This window comes from Typopeltis vanoorti, chromosome 2 (genome assembly GCF_054136105.1).
Source record: "Typopeltis vanoorti isolate ZY-2024b chromosome 2, IOZ_Tvanoo_1.0, whole genome shotgun sequence".
In the NCBI taxonomy this organism is placed as follows: Eukaryota; Metazoa; Arthropoda; class Arachnida; order Uropygi; family Thelyphonidae; genus Typopeltis; species Typopeltis vanoorti.
In genome coordinates, this window is record NC_143550.1 from 108,793,648 (window position 1) to 108,813,527 (window position 19,880).

The 19,880-nt window shown below is 37.4% G+C and overlaps 1 protein-coding gene across 5 annotated transcripts in view; it reads right to left on the reverse strand.

Moving 5' to 3' along the window:
• Window positions 1-19,880, reverse strand: part of LOC150109321 (Na(+)/H(+) exchanger beta-like) — a 489,491-nt gene that overhangs the window by 241,583 nt on the left and 228,028 nt on the right. For all 5 annotated transcript variants that reach the window (XM_090412496.1, XM_090412499.1, XM_090412495.1 and 2 more), the window contains one exon: window positions 4,139-4,166. In XM_090412496.1, the coding sequence (XP_090268622.1) occupies window positions 4,139-4,166 (28 nt within the window). The remainder of the gene's footprint in view (window positions 1-4,138; window positions 4,167-19,880) is intronic.

Genomic DNA, 19,880 nt, shown 5'->3' on the forward strand with positions numbered 1-19,880 from the left:
TTCCGACATGACATGACAAGACAAGTTGGTTGGTTGGTAGGCTATTACCATAAACAGATTGCTGCTTATAATGTGGGTGAGTGCAAAAGTGTAATAATAATAATGCTGTGCACTGTGTTGATTAGCTGAGATTCAGAAGGTCAAAGATATGTAAACTAGAATGATAGCTGACTAGGATTTGAAGTCCTGGGATGTAATGTGTGTCACAAAGAACAGAGCACATAAGTTGGTATTTGGATATAGAAGCATACATATTGGCATGCATTATTATTATTCACACCTTCATGGAGTCACAAGACTCACTGACAGAAGCTCATCTTAGACAACACAAGATCTAGCATACTAATCCATATCTCATTCGGCATTCATGTCCTGACTACCCTATTGGAAAATGAATCCCATGGTCAATCCACCCTCCATGCAAAAAAAAGAGGTCACTTATCCTCCTCACCACTTCCATTCATAACTTCAAAGGATGACCCTTTTCTTCATTTCTTTTCTTTGTTCTACCATATGAAGATCACTCCAGTGTCTCAACAGGTTAAATGTGTCAATCATATCACCTCTTCATTTTCTATCTACCAAACTCTGTAGTGCAAATGTCCTCAGTCTATCTACATAACTAATATTGCAAAGTCCTGATGTCACTTTTGCTATCTGCCTTTGTGCATTCTCCAAGGTTAATTCATCCCCTTCAAATCCCAGTGAAACAGTGAAAAATCTGAACACAATAATCCTGATGATGTTTGATCCACGATTTATACAATGGAATCACCACTCTTCAATCTCAACTGATCAGTGTCCTTCTCAGTATTGCAGCAATCCTCTGGATTGCTTTCACCATGTTTGCAATATGTCCCATAAACTTCAAGTTTCTATCAATCCTTACCTCTTCCACTTCCTCTAGTATATTTTTACCAACAAAGTATGCAGCCTTCCATTAGTGGAACCCAAACTTCAAGACCTTACATTTATTTGCATTAAACTGACATTCATTTATTTACCTACCTGTCCAACTTATTCTAATCCTCCTGGAGGACCAACACAGTGGCACCATTACTAATAATCCTTCCCACCTTCACATCATCTGCAAACAAATGAATATTCCCCTGAAGTCCACTGACAGAAGATTAAATAGTACAGGTCCCAGTACTGAGACCTGTGGAGTCCCACTTCTGACCTTCTGCTCCCTAGATGCAGAAGGTCAGAAGTGGGATTGTATGTTTTCTCATACACAACTCTGGTATCTACCAGATAGCCAATCTCGAATCCAATTCACAAACCAGATATACAAACCCATATGCTGTAACTTAAATATATCAACTTATCATGTGGCACCATGCCAAATGCCTTTATAAAAATCCAAAAAATGGCAGTATATGCTTTTCCCCTCATCAACTGCTCTTGTTATTACTTAATTATAAAAGGAAATCATATTACTAAAACAAACACATCCTTTAACAAATCTGTGCTGACCCTCACAGATAACATTACCCTCATCTGCTCAATGCTCTGCTTGATTCTTGAACTAATTTTTCCAAAATTTTAACACCTACAGAATGTCTTCTTTATTGAGCTTTTCACATTCCTACTTGTACTTTGACCTGTTTATAAGCTTGCTCATCACATTCTTACTTTACTTGTTTTTTTTCCAGCTCCTGCTACTTAATAATGTTGTTCATTCATTTATCACTGGATTTATTCTCCTAACTCTAAGTATGAAGCAGTCTGTTACTGCTTCCCTCAAATGTCTCTCCTCTCCATTTCCATGTACTACTACTAACACCCTCTCCTTGCAATTTCAGATAGCATGATACTACTCTGAGCCAGAGTAATATATCCATATTTTGTCTTCCTTAATAATAACTGGATTAGTGCTCACTGAGTTAGTGATGAATTTATCTACATCTTCTTTTGCATTCCATCTGGCCTAAAGCAGTAACACTATATATTTTGATGAAACAGCATCAAATGCAATCACCTATGACCCTGCTTCCTGAACTCATTCCAGTCACAAATTACTCTACTATCATCAACGATATCTTTATCCCATTCTATTCTCTCTGTACTTCCTGATAATACAACATTTCTTATATTCTATTCCCATAACTGTATCATTCTTCTTTCACCTTGATCACAAAGTGATCCTTTGTGTTACATTTATGAAAAATTACAGATGCACTAACATCTTTTTGTTCAAGTCAAATAACCAATGCATAATGCTCCTCTCATATTCCTGATGTTTCTTGTATCTATATATAGGAACTGAAATATTCTGATGACAAGATCTTTGCATATTTTTACATTTATAAAAATATTCCAACTTATGATCAGTCATTCATTCAGTAATTTCAGTGACCTGCAAAACTATGTTCAGCATCCTTTAATCATTCCACCTTCTCACGTCATCATGGTCTGCACTCTAGTTTTCACCCAAATAGCCCCAGATTCCCTGATACTGCACTTCCATTCTCTCACTAACACCTTTCTAAGCAGCAACTGACTTTAAATCAATTCAGGTGCTGGTCATTATTCAAATGTCAGCTTTTCCACACATCAATCATCCCACAATTTACAAACTGTATCCCATTCCTCCTACACAACCAATACACTCATTCATTTGCTACTATGGTCATTCTTCTCAATTCACTCCTATTCATATAATGCAAAAAATTTATAATCTTTATTCTCTCTCTCTCTCTCTTCTTTTGTGTTTCTTCCAGTAATCCCTTCCTACATTCTTCTCACTTTCACATTCTTCACACCTATCAAAACTACCAAGCTTTTCACTATCTTTCAGTAGTCTAACAACATCACTCACATCTTTAATCTTCATTTTCAGAAAATATGAGCACACATTCATCAGATACTCTCTTAATCAATGAATTACCAAGCAATGTTAGCTGTTGTGCTCTTTCATATTCTCCTTTCTCTTAAATGAACTTTTTTTTATCTATCCCTGCTGTTTCACTTGATATATCTACAATCTTGAGTTCTGTATTATGTCTTGATGTCCTGAATAAAACTGCAAAAGCACACTACTTATTCTCATCTTCCACTACTTCTTCCATGATACTTTTTCTTAACTCACTCTTCCATTCTTTATCTTAATTCAGTCCTGCAATTTATTTCTATCTTCCTGCTCTCCTACACAGATTTTGGTGTTTTTTATCATTATCACTTACAACTATAGGAATTCACTTTCAACGCAATCAAGGAATCCTTGTTGAAACTATACCTGTATACTGATAACCATTTTCATCTTTGAAGCAGGCTCACCAAGAAATAAACTTAAGTCCAATGATGTTGCTCCTTCTGAAAACATTTACCATAGGGTTATTATAACAGTTTTTAAATGTTATCAATTTCTGCAAACCACAACCCTGAAAAACAGCTCTGCTGAAAGCAAAAATTCACTGGGGGGTTTGTTTAACTAGGCAATTCCAAGTAGGCATGTAATTTTCATCATATTGTACTATCGTTTTGTTTTGGTTTAAGTCAATACAGAATATAATTTGGTTGGATAAATCACAAACTGCCAGCACATCCTCATTCTTTCGGTATCCAGGTAGATACTAAATAACAAGGCTCACCACAAGAAGATGACTGGATATTACATCAAAAGTCTCAGTTGGTTCTCTATATTCCTTGAAATGCTATGTGGAGGCTCTCTCCAGTTATCCAGTTTGGACCCTTACGTGAACTTATTATTGTCAACCTCTATGGAGTAAGCACTCATTGTGGAAGGTTCACTCAACCAAAAACATATTTATCATATTGAACCTTAAAATCCTTAACACTCCTAGCATTCATAATGCATTCTGGTAATGTATTCCACTTGCTCAGAGGTCTCTATGAAGGAAATCTAATTCTCATACACTTTTTTCCTCCACCTTGTTACACAACTTCCAGAAATGGCCACTTATTCTTTCCCCTCTCACTCTCCACTCTTTATATAATCCTCTCTGTAACTTAAATGACTCAAACATATCACCTCTTTTCTACCTATTCTACCAAACTCTGAATTTATTTTCCTTTAACCTCTCTTTGTTGTTGACAAATACACTCTACAAAGAGACAGAACTGCATAAATTATTTTGATATAGTAAGTTTCAAGCAACAAAAAATTTTCACTTACCTATTGTGAAGCAGTTAATTAGTGTTCCCTTTAAAGGAAAAAAAAATCAACTGATTAGTAAGATATTTAATTTGTAAATTAAATAAATTACAAAATGAAATATGCCACATTAAGAAGTCATATCTTATATATAATCAGTACTATATAAGATCTAACTATTTGGATATACAGGAAAACCTTGCTTAACATGAGTTCAATATGGGAACGATAATCAGTTAGCACGATTGAGTGAAATGATACCATTTCTTGCTTTATGCAAGGAATTAATCAGTTAACACGTTTTTTTTACATTATGCGAAATTTTTTTGTCACCAATCTGCAACAAGTGGAAAATCTGGAAGTCATTAAGAGACGTGAAAGTGGCACTGGTAATACAATGATTGTGCGAGACCTGGGATACAGCGAGTCTACAGTTCAGACTATATGAAATAAGTGCAAAGAATACAAAGAATAAGGAAGTGTTGCTACTGCTTCTTTAAGCATGCAGATCACCCAAAATAGAAGCCATTTAATGATTCAGATGCAGCATCTTCTATCACTCTGGATTGAGGATTGTAATCAAAAAAAGAAGAATACCTTTTAGTATAGGGAATATTCAGGCAAAAGCTCACAATATTTTTACCTCATTGAAGAGACCAAATTTTAAGAGGAATGTGAAAGCTTCACTGCAAGTATAAGACCATTTTAAATATTGAACTGGATTGCAATGTAAGAATAACTGGGGAATCTGCTAGTGCTGATAAAGATTCTGCAGCCAAGTTTCCTGAAGAATTGCAAAGGATAATTCAGGAGGGTGATTATGACAATTGGCAAATATTCAATGTCGACAGAATTGGTCTATTTTGGAAGCATATGCCAACAAAAATTTTCCGAACTAAAACTGAAGTATCTCAACCAGGATACAAAGTATCTAAAGATCATCTTATGATTTTATTAGAAGGCAATGCAGAAGGCGACTTCTGCATTGCCTCCTAATTAGGTTATCATGTACAAAATCCAAGATCTAACATTATTGAAGAAATCAGCACAGCTGGAAAAGATCTTGGATTTAATGACCTAGATAATGAAGATGTGAGAAACTTGCTCGATTCTCATTCAGAACAGTTAAACGAGAATGATCTTCTTCTTCTTCAACTAGAAGAACAGCGTGTATATGAAGAAGAAGAAGAAAAGGCGTGTGAACAAGAAAAGAATGTTACTAGTAAGAAGCTAACTGCAATAGAATTTGAGCTAGTTTTCAATCACATCGAGCATGCTAAGGAAACTTTGTTTGATGCTGATCCTGATGTGGAACAAAGCTTTGCAGTCTGTCGAAATCTCAAATGTTTAGACATTAAATAAAAATTTAAGCAATTAATTTTTATTAACTTTGATTTTATCCTCTAATATAGCTTATACTGTAATTTTTTTAACAAATTTACACGAACTAGTGGATGAATTATAATTATTCCAATTGTTTATTGTATTCGCTTAGAGCACATTAATTGATGGATTAATTAATCATGTTAAGCGAGGTTTTCATGTGTGTGTGTATATATATATGTTAAAGATACCAAGCAATTTTATAAGCTAGGTTTTATAATCCTTTTTCCCAAGTAAGCAAACAGACAAGTAAGTCAAGTTTGCGGCTGCACATAGTGCAACACTAGGCAACTTGTGGTAAAGGTGGAGCAAGCTCTGCTCACTTTCCTTAGAATTTTCCCCTAATGCAAAGCACATTTCCTTGAGGAAATGTATGATGCTATGCATTAAAGTAATGGTCATTACCCATACCAGTTTCGACCTTTATTGAAGTCTTGTCAGTGGGAGCCAGACCAAAAAATGCCAAGGGTGAAGTAATACAGAGCAAATAAATATTTTACCTAAACAAGTTGCCATAAGGTGCTTTGACCTCATTAAATAAAAATCTCAGGATGAGAGTAATATGTAGAAAGTTTTTTACCTTGGGTATATAATATGTTAAAGATACCAAGCAATTTTATAAGCTAAGTTTTTTAATCCTTTTTCCCAAGTAAGAAAACAGACAAGTAAGTCAAGTTTGCGGCTGCACGTAGTGTAACACTAGGCAACTCGTGGTAAAGTGTGTTGCAAGCTCTGATCACTTTCCTTAGAATTTTCCCCTAATGCAAAGCACATTTCCTTGTGGAAATGTATGATGCTATGTATTAAGGTAATGGTCTGGCTCCCACTGACGAGACTGCAATAAAGGTTGAAACCGATATGGGTAGTGACCATTACCTTAATGCATAGCATCATACATTTCTGCAAGGAAACGTGCTTTGCATTAGGGGAAAATTCTAAGGAAAGTGATCAGAGCTTGCTCCACCTTTACCACGAGTTGCACTACATGCAGCCGCAAACTTAACTTATTTGTCTGTTTGCTTACTTGGGAAAAGAATTATAAAACCTAGCTTATAAAATTGCTTGGTATCTTTAACATAATATACACCCAAGGTAAAAAACTTTCTACATATATATATATATATATATGTGTGTGTGTGTGTGTGTGTGTGTGTGTGTGTGTGTGTGTGTGTGTGTGTGTGTGTGTGTGTGTATTCATGAGCATTGACTCAGTTACTATGATACATTTAGAAAGATATTTAATGATTAAAAAACCGAGAATTAATTAAAAGCTTTAATGATAAAAAACACAACAGTTTCAGCTTTTACAGTCATCAGGTATCTTTTTAGGAAGAGGAAACAATAATAAAAACTGAAGATTCTAAAAAGCTGAGAAGCACAGATAAATTGCAGTACATAATTGAAATAAAAATGTTGTTTTAACATTCAAGTTGTTCTATTTTACGTGCCATTGTTTGTTGTATGCGTGGCAGCAGACTCTCGAGAACACCAGTACTGAATAACAGCAGTATGGCTATCAGGGATGTTATAGCTTAAATTGTTGTTTAAAAGTTCAGTATTAAGGATGATCTCCCTGGATTCCACTATCTTTCTTTTAAATTCATCATGGCTGCGGAAAATGTTTTCAGATCTATCCCAGGAAATTGAGTGACCTTGAAAATCATCATGAGGATTGTTAGAGAAGAGAACATGGCTGGATAAGGCACTTGCATGTGATCTTTTATAGGAGATGTCTTTTTTATGTTCCTCCATACGAAGTTCAATAGACTTATTAGTTTGACCATAATAAGGAACATTACAGTCACACTATAGTTTATATACACCAGGATATTTCAGATTGTGATGCTTAGGATGGCTTATAAGAGATCGGATTTTTGAAAGTGCATCCTAATGTTCTACTCCTTAAGGACTCTAGCCAATTTTTGGGAGACTGAACTGATGTATGGGATTGAGATGTTACCTTTAAAATTGGTAGTTTCTGTATTGTGATGCCTAGGAGGATCTATAAGAAATTTCTTAATGGTTTTTTAATATCCATTTTGTTCAAAGACATGTGAGAGGTGATTAATTTCTTTTTGAAGTTCATCTGGATTGCTTAAAAGAGAGTGTGCTCTGTGTCCCAAGGTGGAAATAGTTCCGAGTTTTTGTGGTGAAAAATGATGAGAAAGATTGTGAAGATATCTATTAGTATGCGTTGGTTTTCTGTACATAGAGATTCTAAATATTCCAGAGCAGCATGAGAGTTTTATATCCAGGAATGGTAGGGAGTTTTCATGTTCTAATTCGGCTGTGAATTTTATATTTGGATGTTGGTTATTGAGATGATGAAGAAAATCCATGAGAGAGTTTTTGCTGCGACTCCATATAATAAAAATGTCATCTACATAATGCTTCCAAACTTTTGGTTTAAACGAAAAGGACGATATAGCTCTTGTTTCGAGTCGTCAAGGTAAATATTCACCAGAATAGGGGATAAAGGGTCACCATCACCAAGCCCTGGTTCTGTTTATAGATGGTGTCTTGATATCGGAAGTAGCCAGATCGAACGCAATGCTTTAATAAAGCAAACATTTTTTTGGATAATTTATCCTTTAGTAATATTAATACTTCTTCAGTGGTACATTTGTAAATAATGAAATAATATCTAAACTGGCTATAACATCATTCTCATTGATGGATATATTTTTTATATGTGATACAAAGTCTATGGTGTTGTTGATGAAAGATGAAAACTTATTAGAGAAAGACTTGAGGTATGTTGCAAGATGTTTTGATAGCTTGTAGGGTGGAGAGTCAATACCATCCACAATTGGGCGAAGAGTAATGTTTTCTTTATGTATTTTCGGGACTCCATAAATACGTGGTATAAGTGGATGTAGGGAGTGTAGTGAAAGGCATACATTGCGAGGAAGTTCACTTGTATTCTGTAGTAAATTGTTAGTATGGTTTTGTAGTTCACGTGTAGGATCTTCCTGTAATATTGAATGTGTCATTTTCAAGTAGTTGAAGCATCTTACTATGGTATTCTTCAGAATTGAGGATAACTGTGGCATTTCCTTTATCTGCCAGTAAAATTATGATATTTCTGTGTTTTTTTAATTTCTAATAGCTTGTCGTTCAGCTGTAGAAATGTTATCTGTTGGAGGTTTTGCATTATTAATAATAAAAATGAATTCAATACGAAGAAGTTTAGTCAAATGAGTAGGAAGAAGTGAAGTAGCTTTTTCCATTTTAGTAAGAAGAAATTCTTTGAGAATAAATCTTGGTGAAGGAATGAAATAAAGGCCTTTGCTGAGAATATCTTTTTCGGCATCTGTAAGAATATGAGAGGATTTGTTTATTACCACTTTGTCTGGATTGATGCGGGCTTTTGTAATATCACATGTATTTTGTACTCTCTTAAGTTTCTCAAATATCCTGATAATAGTAATCTTTTTATTATTTTGTATCCATGTTGCTTGTGTTTTACTATTAGAAATAAACTCATTTAAGCTATCATTATCCAGAAACTGTTCAAGCTTTTTAGTTAAAGATCTTTTTTCGTTGAACAAAAAAGCCAGACTACTTTTTGTATTCGAGATTCTTTCACTGAGTAAGTCTAACTTGGCTTTATGATAGATTCTTTTGGCATGTACTTACTGTAGTTATATTTTCTTTAAATGAGATGAAATTCGGGAAGACTGCATGAAATTCACAACGTTTTAGGAATACTAACCTGTTGACTCTCAGTCCTATTTTCTTCAACGTTTTTTTTAAAGTTTCTTTTTATATTATTTAGAGATGCCTCGTCATGTAGGCTATGAATGTATTCATGAGCAGTAACTTGGTTACTTTGATACATTTAGAAAGATATTTATGACTGAAAAACCAAGAATTAATGGTTTTTAAAAAAACCAATAAGAACTTTCTTATATATCCTCCTGGGCACTGCAATACAGAAACTAAAAATTTTAAAGGTAGCATCTCAATCCCAAACATCAGTTCAGTCTCCCAAAAATTGGCTAAAGTCCTTAAGAAGTACAACATCAGGACATTATTCACTACACTTCCAAAAATCCAATCTCTTATAAGCCATTATAAGCCTAAGCATCACAATCTGAAATATCCTGGTGTATATAAACTATAAACTATGGTGTGACTGTAATGTTCCTTATTATGGTCAAACTAATAAGTCTATTGAACTTCATATGGAGGAACATAAAAGAGACATCTCCTAAAAAAGATCACATGCCAGTGCCTTATCCAGCCATGTTCTCTTCTTTAATAATCTTCATGATGATTTTCAAGGTCACTCAATTTCCTGGGATAGATCTGAAAACATTTTCTGCAGCCATGATGAATTTAAAAGAAAGATAGTGGAATCCAGCGAGATCATCCTTAATCCTGAACATTTAAACAACAATTTAAGCTGTAACATCTCTGATAGCCATACTGCTGTTATTCAGTACTGGCATTCTCAAGAGTCTGCTACCAAGCATACAACAAACAATGGCAAGTAAAATAGAACAACTTGAATGTTAATACAACGTTTTTAATTTCAATTATGTACTGCAATTTATCTGTGCTTCTCAGTTTTTTAGAATCTTCAGTTTTTATTGTTTCCTCTTCCTACTCTTCCTAAAAAGATACCTGATGAAGGCCGAAACTAGTTGTGTTTTTTATCATTAAATCTTTTAATTAATTCTCGGTTTTTTAGTCATTAAATATCTTTTTAAATATATATATATATATATATATATTTTTTTTATTATTATTTAACTTGTTAAAATAAACATTACACGATTGGTAACAAGGACTATTTACATATTATATATTATAAGTTTTTAAGTATATATATTTCAGAGAAAGAAACATTTTCCTTTCGGGTGTACAATAGAGAATGCAACAAATGAATTAAAAATTTACAGTTCAGTTTCAGTCTGAGTTATCTTTCAGATGAAGCACATTGTCGTCGTCAATCCAGAAGAGGGTACCAGTCGGATTCCACGCCTCTATGAATTTCGTGACAGTTCTTGTTTCTTTGAAGTGCTCAAGTTCCAATATCAGCCTGCTTTTTAGTTTCCAACGGAGAATATACATGAGGGTTTGTGCAGTTTCAGTGATGGATGGGTGCTGGTTACTTCTTGTCTGTTTTAGGTAGAAGCTGTAGATGACGGCCTTAGCACAGATGAAGAGGAAATTGCATGTTCTGTGTCTGTTTTCTTCTGTGTGGACTAAATTCCAGTAGTCTTCTTGGCTGTGTGCGTACTTACAGGTGCTCGGGGCAGTATTCAGGGCATAGGTGATTATCATTTTGTTTGCGGGACAGGTCAGATATGTGTGTTCCAAGGTACCTGAAATGTCACAGAATAGACACAGATCCGTTTCTCTTAGCTGAAATTTGTAGAGCTTAGAAGGAGTTGGCAAGATATTGTGCCATAGTCTCCACTGTATATCGGAATCTGGTTTGGCACATTTTGATTTATATGGCAGATCCCACTGAAAACTGTGTGGTATATGCATCCTTGTAGATGAGAGTGTTAAGGCTGAGTATAAGAAGGGCGAGGATGGGGACACTGACATGAGGAAGTGGTATATTTTCTTGTAGTTGGAGGGAAGAATTGGAAGTGAGGCTTCAGATTGAACAAGATGAAATATTGGCCCCGAGCGGTTTCTAGAAGGAATACGGATTTCCTGAGGTGTAGCGATATCTGGATAGGCTTTTATAATGGAGGCTTGCAGCTGTTGATATTGCTTTTCAGTTTTTGGGTTCTTCATTGGTAGGCTAGTGAATGCTTTCCACTTTAGGGTGTGGGTTAGGCGGTCTCCTATGACTCTTATTCCTGCCCAGTTCCATGTAGGGAAAAGAAAAGGCTGGCCCGTTGTGAGACTTGTGATGTTTCTGTTCGCAAATAGTGGTTCTGTAAGTACAGCTGATTCTGTTGATCCTGTGAGTGTGTGATGAAGTCATGTGTTTTTCCATTGCTGTAGAGCGTCTTTGTAAAAAAGAGGTAGCTTAGGAGGAGATGGTGCAGGACTGGCCATTCGGAGGATTGTGGAAAGTGTAAGTCCTCTGGTGGATGATTTCGTGATGTAATCGAAGGTGGTCACATAAGTATGATTGCATTGAAGTGTTTTTAGGAGGAAGATTATCCTCCTATAAACTTTTAGGAGGAGGATTATCCTCCAAGGCCTGATTTCAAGGGAAATCAGGCCTTGACCTCCCTTGCTGAGTGGCTTGCAGAGTTGAGGGTATGTTGTCCAGTGAGTTTTGTTCCAAAGGAAACGTTTGATTTCCTTTTGAATGTGGTGGAGAAATTCTTCAGGAGGTGCGAGTACTTTGAGGGTATGCCATAAGATACTCACAGCCATCTGGTTAACTATTAGTACTCTTCCTCTAAGTGAAGACATGGAACGAACGCTGTTCCATTTACCTAGTACCTGTTTAAAACGATTGTGCAGCTGTGTCCAGTTCAGTGTGTTATATATTTTGGTGTTGCCAAGGTGTACACCTAAGTATCTTTGTCCTTCGCTTGACCAGGTACATTCGATCGGAGAGTCATTTCTAGACTTCCATCTGCCTGACCACAAGCCCGTGGTTTTGGCAGAATTTAATTTGGCCCCTGAGGCTTGTGCATATAGTCTGTGTGCGTCTTCGGTTACTGTCATTTCTTCTTCATTTCGTACTATTACAGTGACGTCATCGGCATATGCTGATAAGATAATTTTTTGATGTGGCTCTATTATTCTGGTTCGTTTGGAGATGATGGTGTCGTGTACTCTTTTTAAGAAGGGTTCTATGGCCAGTGTGTATAATTGACCGGAGAGGGGACATCCTTGCTTGATCCCTCGAGAGTATGACAAAGTGCGAGTGAGCCTGTTGTTGATTTTTAAGCAGAAGTGTGCATCTCTGTAAAGCAATTGCACTGTTTCAATGATGAGAGGACCATACCCAAATGCCTTTAGAACTTCATAGAGGTACTCGTGCTCTACCCTGTCGAAAGCCTTCTCCTGATCAAGGCTGACGAGAGCTAGGTCTTCATGTTGGCTGTTTGCGATGTGGATGAGATCTCTTATTAAATGAAGGTTATCATGTATTGATCTTCCTGGGACAGAGTACGTTTGATGTTGGCCAATTACTTCGGACAGTGTTGGCTTTATTCGGTTTGCTATAACTTTGGAAATTATTTTGCAATCGGTATTAATTAGGGAGATTGGACGCCAGTTCCGGATATCCGTGTGGTCTCCCTTCTTTGGTATCAATCGTGCTACTGAGGTCGTGACGGATTGTGGGAGGCCATTGATGTAGGCTTCTTGCAGTGTTTTGAGGAGAAGTGGTCCGAGTTGATTCCAGAAGACTTGGAAAAACTCTGACGTGAGACCATCAAGGCCAGGAGATTTGTTCTTTGGCAAAGATGTGCATGCGGTTTTCAGTTCGTCTAGCGTGATTTTCTTTTCTAAGTGGTTCCAATCTGTTGCAGAGTTTTTTTTGTTTCTTTCAGTATTTCGTGAATGGCATGATGGGATGTTCCTGTAGTACTGTATGCATTCTTGTAGTATTGTAGGATTTCAGAGGTGATTTTGCTAGGATCTTCTGTGATGCTGTCATCTTGAAGTCTGATAGCAGAGATGGAATTTACTGCCTGGCATTTTTTTTCCAAAGAGAAAAAATATTTTGTGGGGACGTCTGAAAGATTTATTTGTGTATGCCGCGATCTAAGTAGGGCACCTTTTGCCGATAATTCTGCCTGTCTTTGCATGGCTTGGAAGGCAGAATGATGTTCAGGGCTTTCTTCTGGGAGATACTTGAGCTGTTCTTCAAGTTGTCGGATTCTAATGTTCCTCTGTTGATTTTTCTGGTGACTGTAGATCTGCGTAAAGGATTTTATTCGTGATTTTAAGTGGGGCCACCATGTTTTCATTGGTTCTGTATCCACTTTCGAGTGAGTGAGGTTGGTTATTAAAGCCTGAGTGTTTGTTATATAAGCTGGATCTTTCAGGAGAGTACTGTTGAAGATCCAATAGGCACTTCCTGATTTGGATGCTTCCCAAGATAATGAAAGTTGCAGCTTGACGAAGCAATGATCTGAAATGTAGGAAGGGATGAGTGAGATGTTTCTAACTAGAGGCAAGGTGTGTTTGGAAATGTAGTATCTGTCCAGTCGTGCTTGGTAGAGTGGCCTATTTGTCACTGTGATTGCTGACCTCCATGTGTAGGATTTCTTATCAGGATGTTGATGCCGAAAGACGTCGATAAGTTCATTATCGTTTACCAGTGTTTGAAGTTTGTTTATTAATTGGCATTTTTAAATATATATAGATAGATAGATAGATAGATAGATATGTATATACACATTAAAGATACCAAGCAATTTTATAAACTTGGTTTTAATCCTATCTTCCCAAGTAAGCAAACAAACATTGCACCTGAAGTATTTTCAGGACTGGGGCAACTCGTGGCAAAGGCGGACTGACTTCACATCACTTGCCTTAGTATCCCATAATGCAAAGCACAATTCCTTGCAGGCATGTATGATGCTATGCATTAAGGGAAGGACCACTACCCAGACCAGTTTCGACCTTTATTGAGGTCTTTACAGTAGGAGCCAAACCCATAATGCAAAGCACATCATAGGTAAATATAAGTTCTGCATTACTTCAACCTTGGTATCCATCTCAGGGTCTGGCTCCCACTGAAGAGACCTCAATAAAGGTCGAAACTGGTCTGGATAGTGGCCTTTCCCTTAATGCATAGCATCATACAGGTCTGCAAGGAAATGTGCTTTGCATTATGGGAGATACTAAGGCAAGTGATCAGAGCTTAGTCCACCCTTACCACGAGTTTCCTCAGACCTGAAAATACTTTTGGCACAAACTTAGCTTACTTGCTTGTTTGCTTACTTAGATAAATAGGATTAAAACCAAGTTTATAAAATTTCTTGGTATCTTTAACGTATAGTATACCCAAGGTAAAAAAACTTTCTACATATATATGTATATATATACATACATACGTGTGGTTAGCTAGTGGCTGTGTGCTTCGCAACCATATGCCTGGGGAAGGAGTGTCCTAGGTTCGATTCCTGTCGGTGACATGAGGAGCTGAAGGATCTGAGGAAGATCCTCAGCCATAGCCAAGTTGGCCAGTTTTGGGTGTGGACAATAGGGTTTTTTCCCCCAGTTTATTCTGGGGATTTTCATCCCGCAAAGCAGGCAAACTGGCCTTGAGAACTCAACACTATGGACATAGGATACACCGGGGCATAGGGCTGACCACCTTATCCAGAGAATGGTTAAGGTTCAATGATTAATAAACCTGCAAGGTTAAAAGAGGATAAAAGGAAAATAATGATGATGTATACATACATATATATGTATGCATACATATATACGAAGGATCTGCGCTTTGCAAACATATGCCTGGGGAAGGAGTGTCCTAGGTTCGATTCCCATTGGAGACGTGAGGAGCTCAAGGATCTTCTCAGCCATAGCCAAGTTAGTCTATCTTGGGTGCAAGCAGTAGGGTTTTTCCCTCAGTTTAGCTGGGGTTTTTTCATCCCGCAAGCAGACAAATTGGCCCCATGAACACACACACACACACACACACAGACTATAGTCATGAATACCCCCCATTAGGGATGCAGCAGAGGAGTGGTGTGCCGGCTGCATTATTTCGCCGCGACTCCTCATTAGGAGGAGAACCAAACCATCTGAATCAGATGGAAGGGAGAGATAGATAGATACATGAGGGTGGTCTGAAAAGTTCTCGGCCTCGACCATAGATGGCAACACTATCGGCAAGATTTTTTTTTCTAAGTTGGTACATCTGTCATAAGCATCCAGGTGAAATTGCAAGTCATTCTATCAAGTAACTTGTTTTATACAGCTGTCTGAAGCAAAAAAGTTGTCTGTATCCCTTGAAATGGATAAAATTGAGTACTGTGTAGTTATAAAATTCTTTGAAAAGAAGATTTAATGCCAGAAGAAATTCATTTGAAGTTCATAAAAGTTTATGGTAACTCTTCTCCTTTGTTTTCAACAATTAAGAAATGGGCTACCGCGTTTAAATGTGGCCAAACCAGCCTTGAAGATGATCCACGTGAAGGACGTCCAAAAAGTGTAACAACACCAGAAATCATTGATCAAGTGCACGATATGGTATTGGATGACTGGTGAGTCAAAGAGTGTGAAAATGGTGAGACTATAGGCATTTCAAAAGAATGTGTAGGATATATTTTGCAAGATGGGTGCTGCGCTTGCTCCCAGTAGATCAAAAATGTACTCGCATGAAAATCTCTGAACACTGCTTGGAGCATTTTAATGAGAATAATACTGATTTTGTGCATCGATTTATTACTATGGATGAAACTTGGATTTACCATTACACACCAGAATCCAAACAGCAGTCAAAACAGTGGACAGAAACCAGTTGTTCAATGCCAAAGAAGACAAATTCGGTTCCATCAGCAGAAAAGGTTATGGCATTGGTGTTTTGAGATGCTAAACGCATTTTGTTTATTAATTATCTTGAAAAGGGTAAAACAATAACTGGGGAATATTATTCCGATCTTTTAACCAGACTAGACAAAAAAATTTGTGAGAAAAGGCCCGGTTTGCAGAAAATAAAAATCATCTTTCATCAGGACAATGCGCCTGCCCACAAAAGTGTTTTAGCAATGGAAAAATTAAGGGATCTGCATTATGAATTGTTGGAACATCCACCCTATTCCCCAGATCTGACTTCTACCTCTTCCCAAAACTAAAACTCTTCCTCGCTGGTCAGCGTTTTTCTTCGAATCTTCAAAATACCCCTCTACAGCTGATTGCAGCTGTAGAGGGGTATTTTGCAGATCTTACTGAGAACCACTACACAGACGGGATAATGGTGCTGGAGCATCGCTGGAATAAATGTATTAGTGTTAAGGTGGGGGGGGTTATGTTGAAAAATAAAAATAATTTTAAAATTATAAATTTGTTTTTTAAGCCAAAACTTTTCAGACCACCCTCGTATATATATACATAGAGTGGTTAAAAATTCCACATACAAACTTTGAGGGGAGGTAGAGAACATCAAAATCAACCGTATTCACATAGGAAAGCATGATTGGAAATGCCACTGGAAGGTACTAACAGGGACAAAGATACAGAAATAACACAAGGCAGTAAACAGTGTAAAAAACTTTATTAGGCATAACTGAACAGTTCAATAGTAGTTGGATACATAATATGGTTTCGCATCAAGTGCTCAAAGTTACGACCATTAGCAGCGATGCATGTCTGACACCGATGATGCATTGATTGCCATACATTTTTGGAAATACCTGGAGTTTTCTAGATATTAGCAGCGCCGATGGCGATTCTTGCCACGAGGTCCATGTCAGAAGCAACAGGCGTTTCGCACACCATGGCTTTAAGGCTCTCCCACAGAAAGAAATCAATGCTTGATGAATCAAGTGAGCGTTGGGGCCATACGATGGGTCCACCATGCCCAATCCATCGAGCCCCAAAGGACCTGTCCAAATACTGATGCACAAAAATGCCAAAATGGGCTGGAGCCTCATCGTGTTGGAACCGCATCTGCCGACCCACAGTCATTGGAACATTGTTCAGTAAATCCAGCAGAACTTCTTCCAGAAAGGTCCGATACCTCTGGGAGTCCAGTCGGGGTGGTAACAGGTATGGGCCGACTAAACAGTCAGCAACGATACCTGCCCATACATTAATGGCGAAGCATTGTTGTGCAGCATGTGATCGCACAGTGTGTGGGTTCTCATGGGTCCACATGAGCACTGTGGTGGTTGAAGACCCTTTTGCAGATAAATGAAGCTTCATCCGTGAACAAAACACAAGTTGAAAAATCCAGGTCTACAGCACTTTTCTGCAGAAACCACTGCGCAAATTCCACACATCGAGGATAATCTTTGGCCATCAGTAACTGGACCTGTTGCAGATGAAATGGATGTAAGGACTCAGAGTGCAAAACACACAATACACTGAATCGAGATACTCCTATAGCAGAGGTAACAGCATGTGTGCTTGTCTCTGGATTATTGTCCATCGCATGCAACACCTCCTCTTCCATGGTGGGATTTTGCATCAATCGTGGCCGCCCACTATCATGCCTGCAATCCCTGAATGATTGATAGTCACACAAATTCTGATGTAAATGTGCAAACATTTGGTGATGCCGTACACATCTGTTTGGGTACCTTTCGTGATACATTTGTACAGCGACTCATCCATTACTGTCAACTAACCCGTAAACGAGGTGCATGTCTGCCATCTCAGCATTTGTAAAACGATACGTTCTTCGTACAACATCGAAAGCCTGATTGAGGAAGCCCCAATTGCTCACCTGGAGCACAGGCAAACAGTGCCACCTATCACTTTCGGGTGGTGTTTCTGGTCATGCTTTCCTATATGAATATGGTTGATTTTGATGTTCTCTACCTCCCCTTAAAGTTTGTACATAGAATTGTGAACCACCCCATATATATCCAAATGGCTAGATCTTTTTTTTTTTTTTTTTTTTTAGATTTTGTAAAGCAATTGATAAAACAGCACACAACAAACTATTTTTTAAAACTGAGGTAGATAGGAGAGATAGACACTCATCTAGTAGCTTCAAAGCAGAGATGGTTGGCTGATAAAAGCTAGTGGGTTGTGTATGATAAAGCAGCATCTCAAAGAAGAAGTGATAAGCAGAGCACTACAAACTTCTATTTTGGGACCACTGTTAGTTTAATTTCTATACTGATGATATAGTTCAAGGTATGAGAAGACATATTCAATTGTTTGCAAATGATGCTCAGTTGGGAGAGAGTAAAACCGGAACTCTCATGTGATGTTGCTGCAAGAGGTTTGAATAGTTTGGTGCTATGGGCAGGCAGATGAAGAGGGATAATTAATTCATTAGATTTGATGTTGGTGTTAGATTTGAGGAGAGTAAAGATAGAGAGCTCATGTGATGCTATCACAAATGGATTTGAATAGTTTGGTGCTGTGAGCAGTAATATGAACAGGGATGAAATGTTCCAACATATACAGTCATGCCCTTTGACCATAGGTGATAAGATTATTATTATCAGACCTCGACAGATCAAATAACTCATCATGGGAGATCTCACTGTCACACACACACACACACACACACACACACACACACAACTCCTCATACCTGCCTCCATGCAAAAAAACCTAGTCTTCACCTTCTGCTCACATGCTTCTTATACAGCTTCCAGGGATCGCTTCTTGTTCTCCACCCCCCCCCCCCATCTTCTATCATTATAGGAAAAACCTCAACCAACTTATATTGTTTCTGGATTGTTTCTCAACTTTTCTGGATCCTTTCCAATATCTCTTCATCCTTTTGAAAACCAGTGATCAAATCTGCTGTGCACAGTAAATCCACATGCAGCCTGAGCAAAGTTTTATACAATGGAATCATAACATTCTTACTTCTACATGTCAGTGTCTTCCACATTACTGCCATAACCCACCATGCTGTCTTCTCAATTTTAGCAATGTGTTCCCTAAATTTTAGGTCCTTGTCCATCATTCTTCCCTTATCCCTCATCTCCTACACCTTTTCTAAGATATCTCCACTAACTGCATACTCTGGATCCCATCTTTGCTTCCTAAATTTTAAAACCTTACACTTTGTAACACTAAAGTGAAAGCTCCATTCAGTCAATCTATTCAAGCTCTCTTGCAAAACTATATTTACTCTACTCCTCATAGCTCTTTTCAACTTTGTATTATCTGCAAACAACTGCATATCACCATTCAAACATTTTCAAAGATTAGACACATTGTACTGGTGGAACTTTCCTCAATCAAGTAGGTGGAGGAGATAATGGATCTGAGAGAGATTTGGTGGATAGTGAGTTGATGTTAAGGGGGAGAACTATAAATGTTGTACCATATTTCTCAAAATTTTTCTGCTGTCATGTAAAAAAAAAAAAGAAAGATAATCAGGTGATAACACCTATGCACTGATTAGGTCACATTTGGATTTCTGTCCACAGATCTGCTCATCCAAAGGCAAGTAATAGTCAGGAGTGTAGAATACTGTGAAATACAAAATAGACTGAAGGAATGTGCTTGTAGAGCTCAGAAGACAAAAAGAGAACAGATAATATAATTGAACATATAAGCTGAAGAGGAGTTTATCAGAAAGATATAGTGCAAATACAACACAGAGTAATAAATGGTGCATGAATCATTAAGGCCATACCTGAAAGCTGTACGAGGATCACGAGTAAGTAAGTGAAAGTTAGTTTTTGCATGGAAAATAGTAATAAATGAAATGGATTGTCATCATTATTATCAATTTCCTAATAAGTACCCTCAAGGGGTGTACAGGATACAATTTCAGTGTTACACAGTTAAGTTTACATTA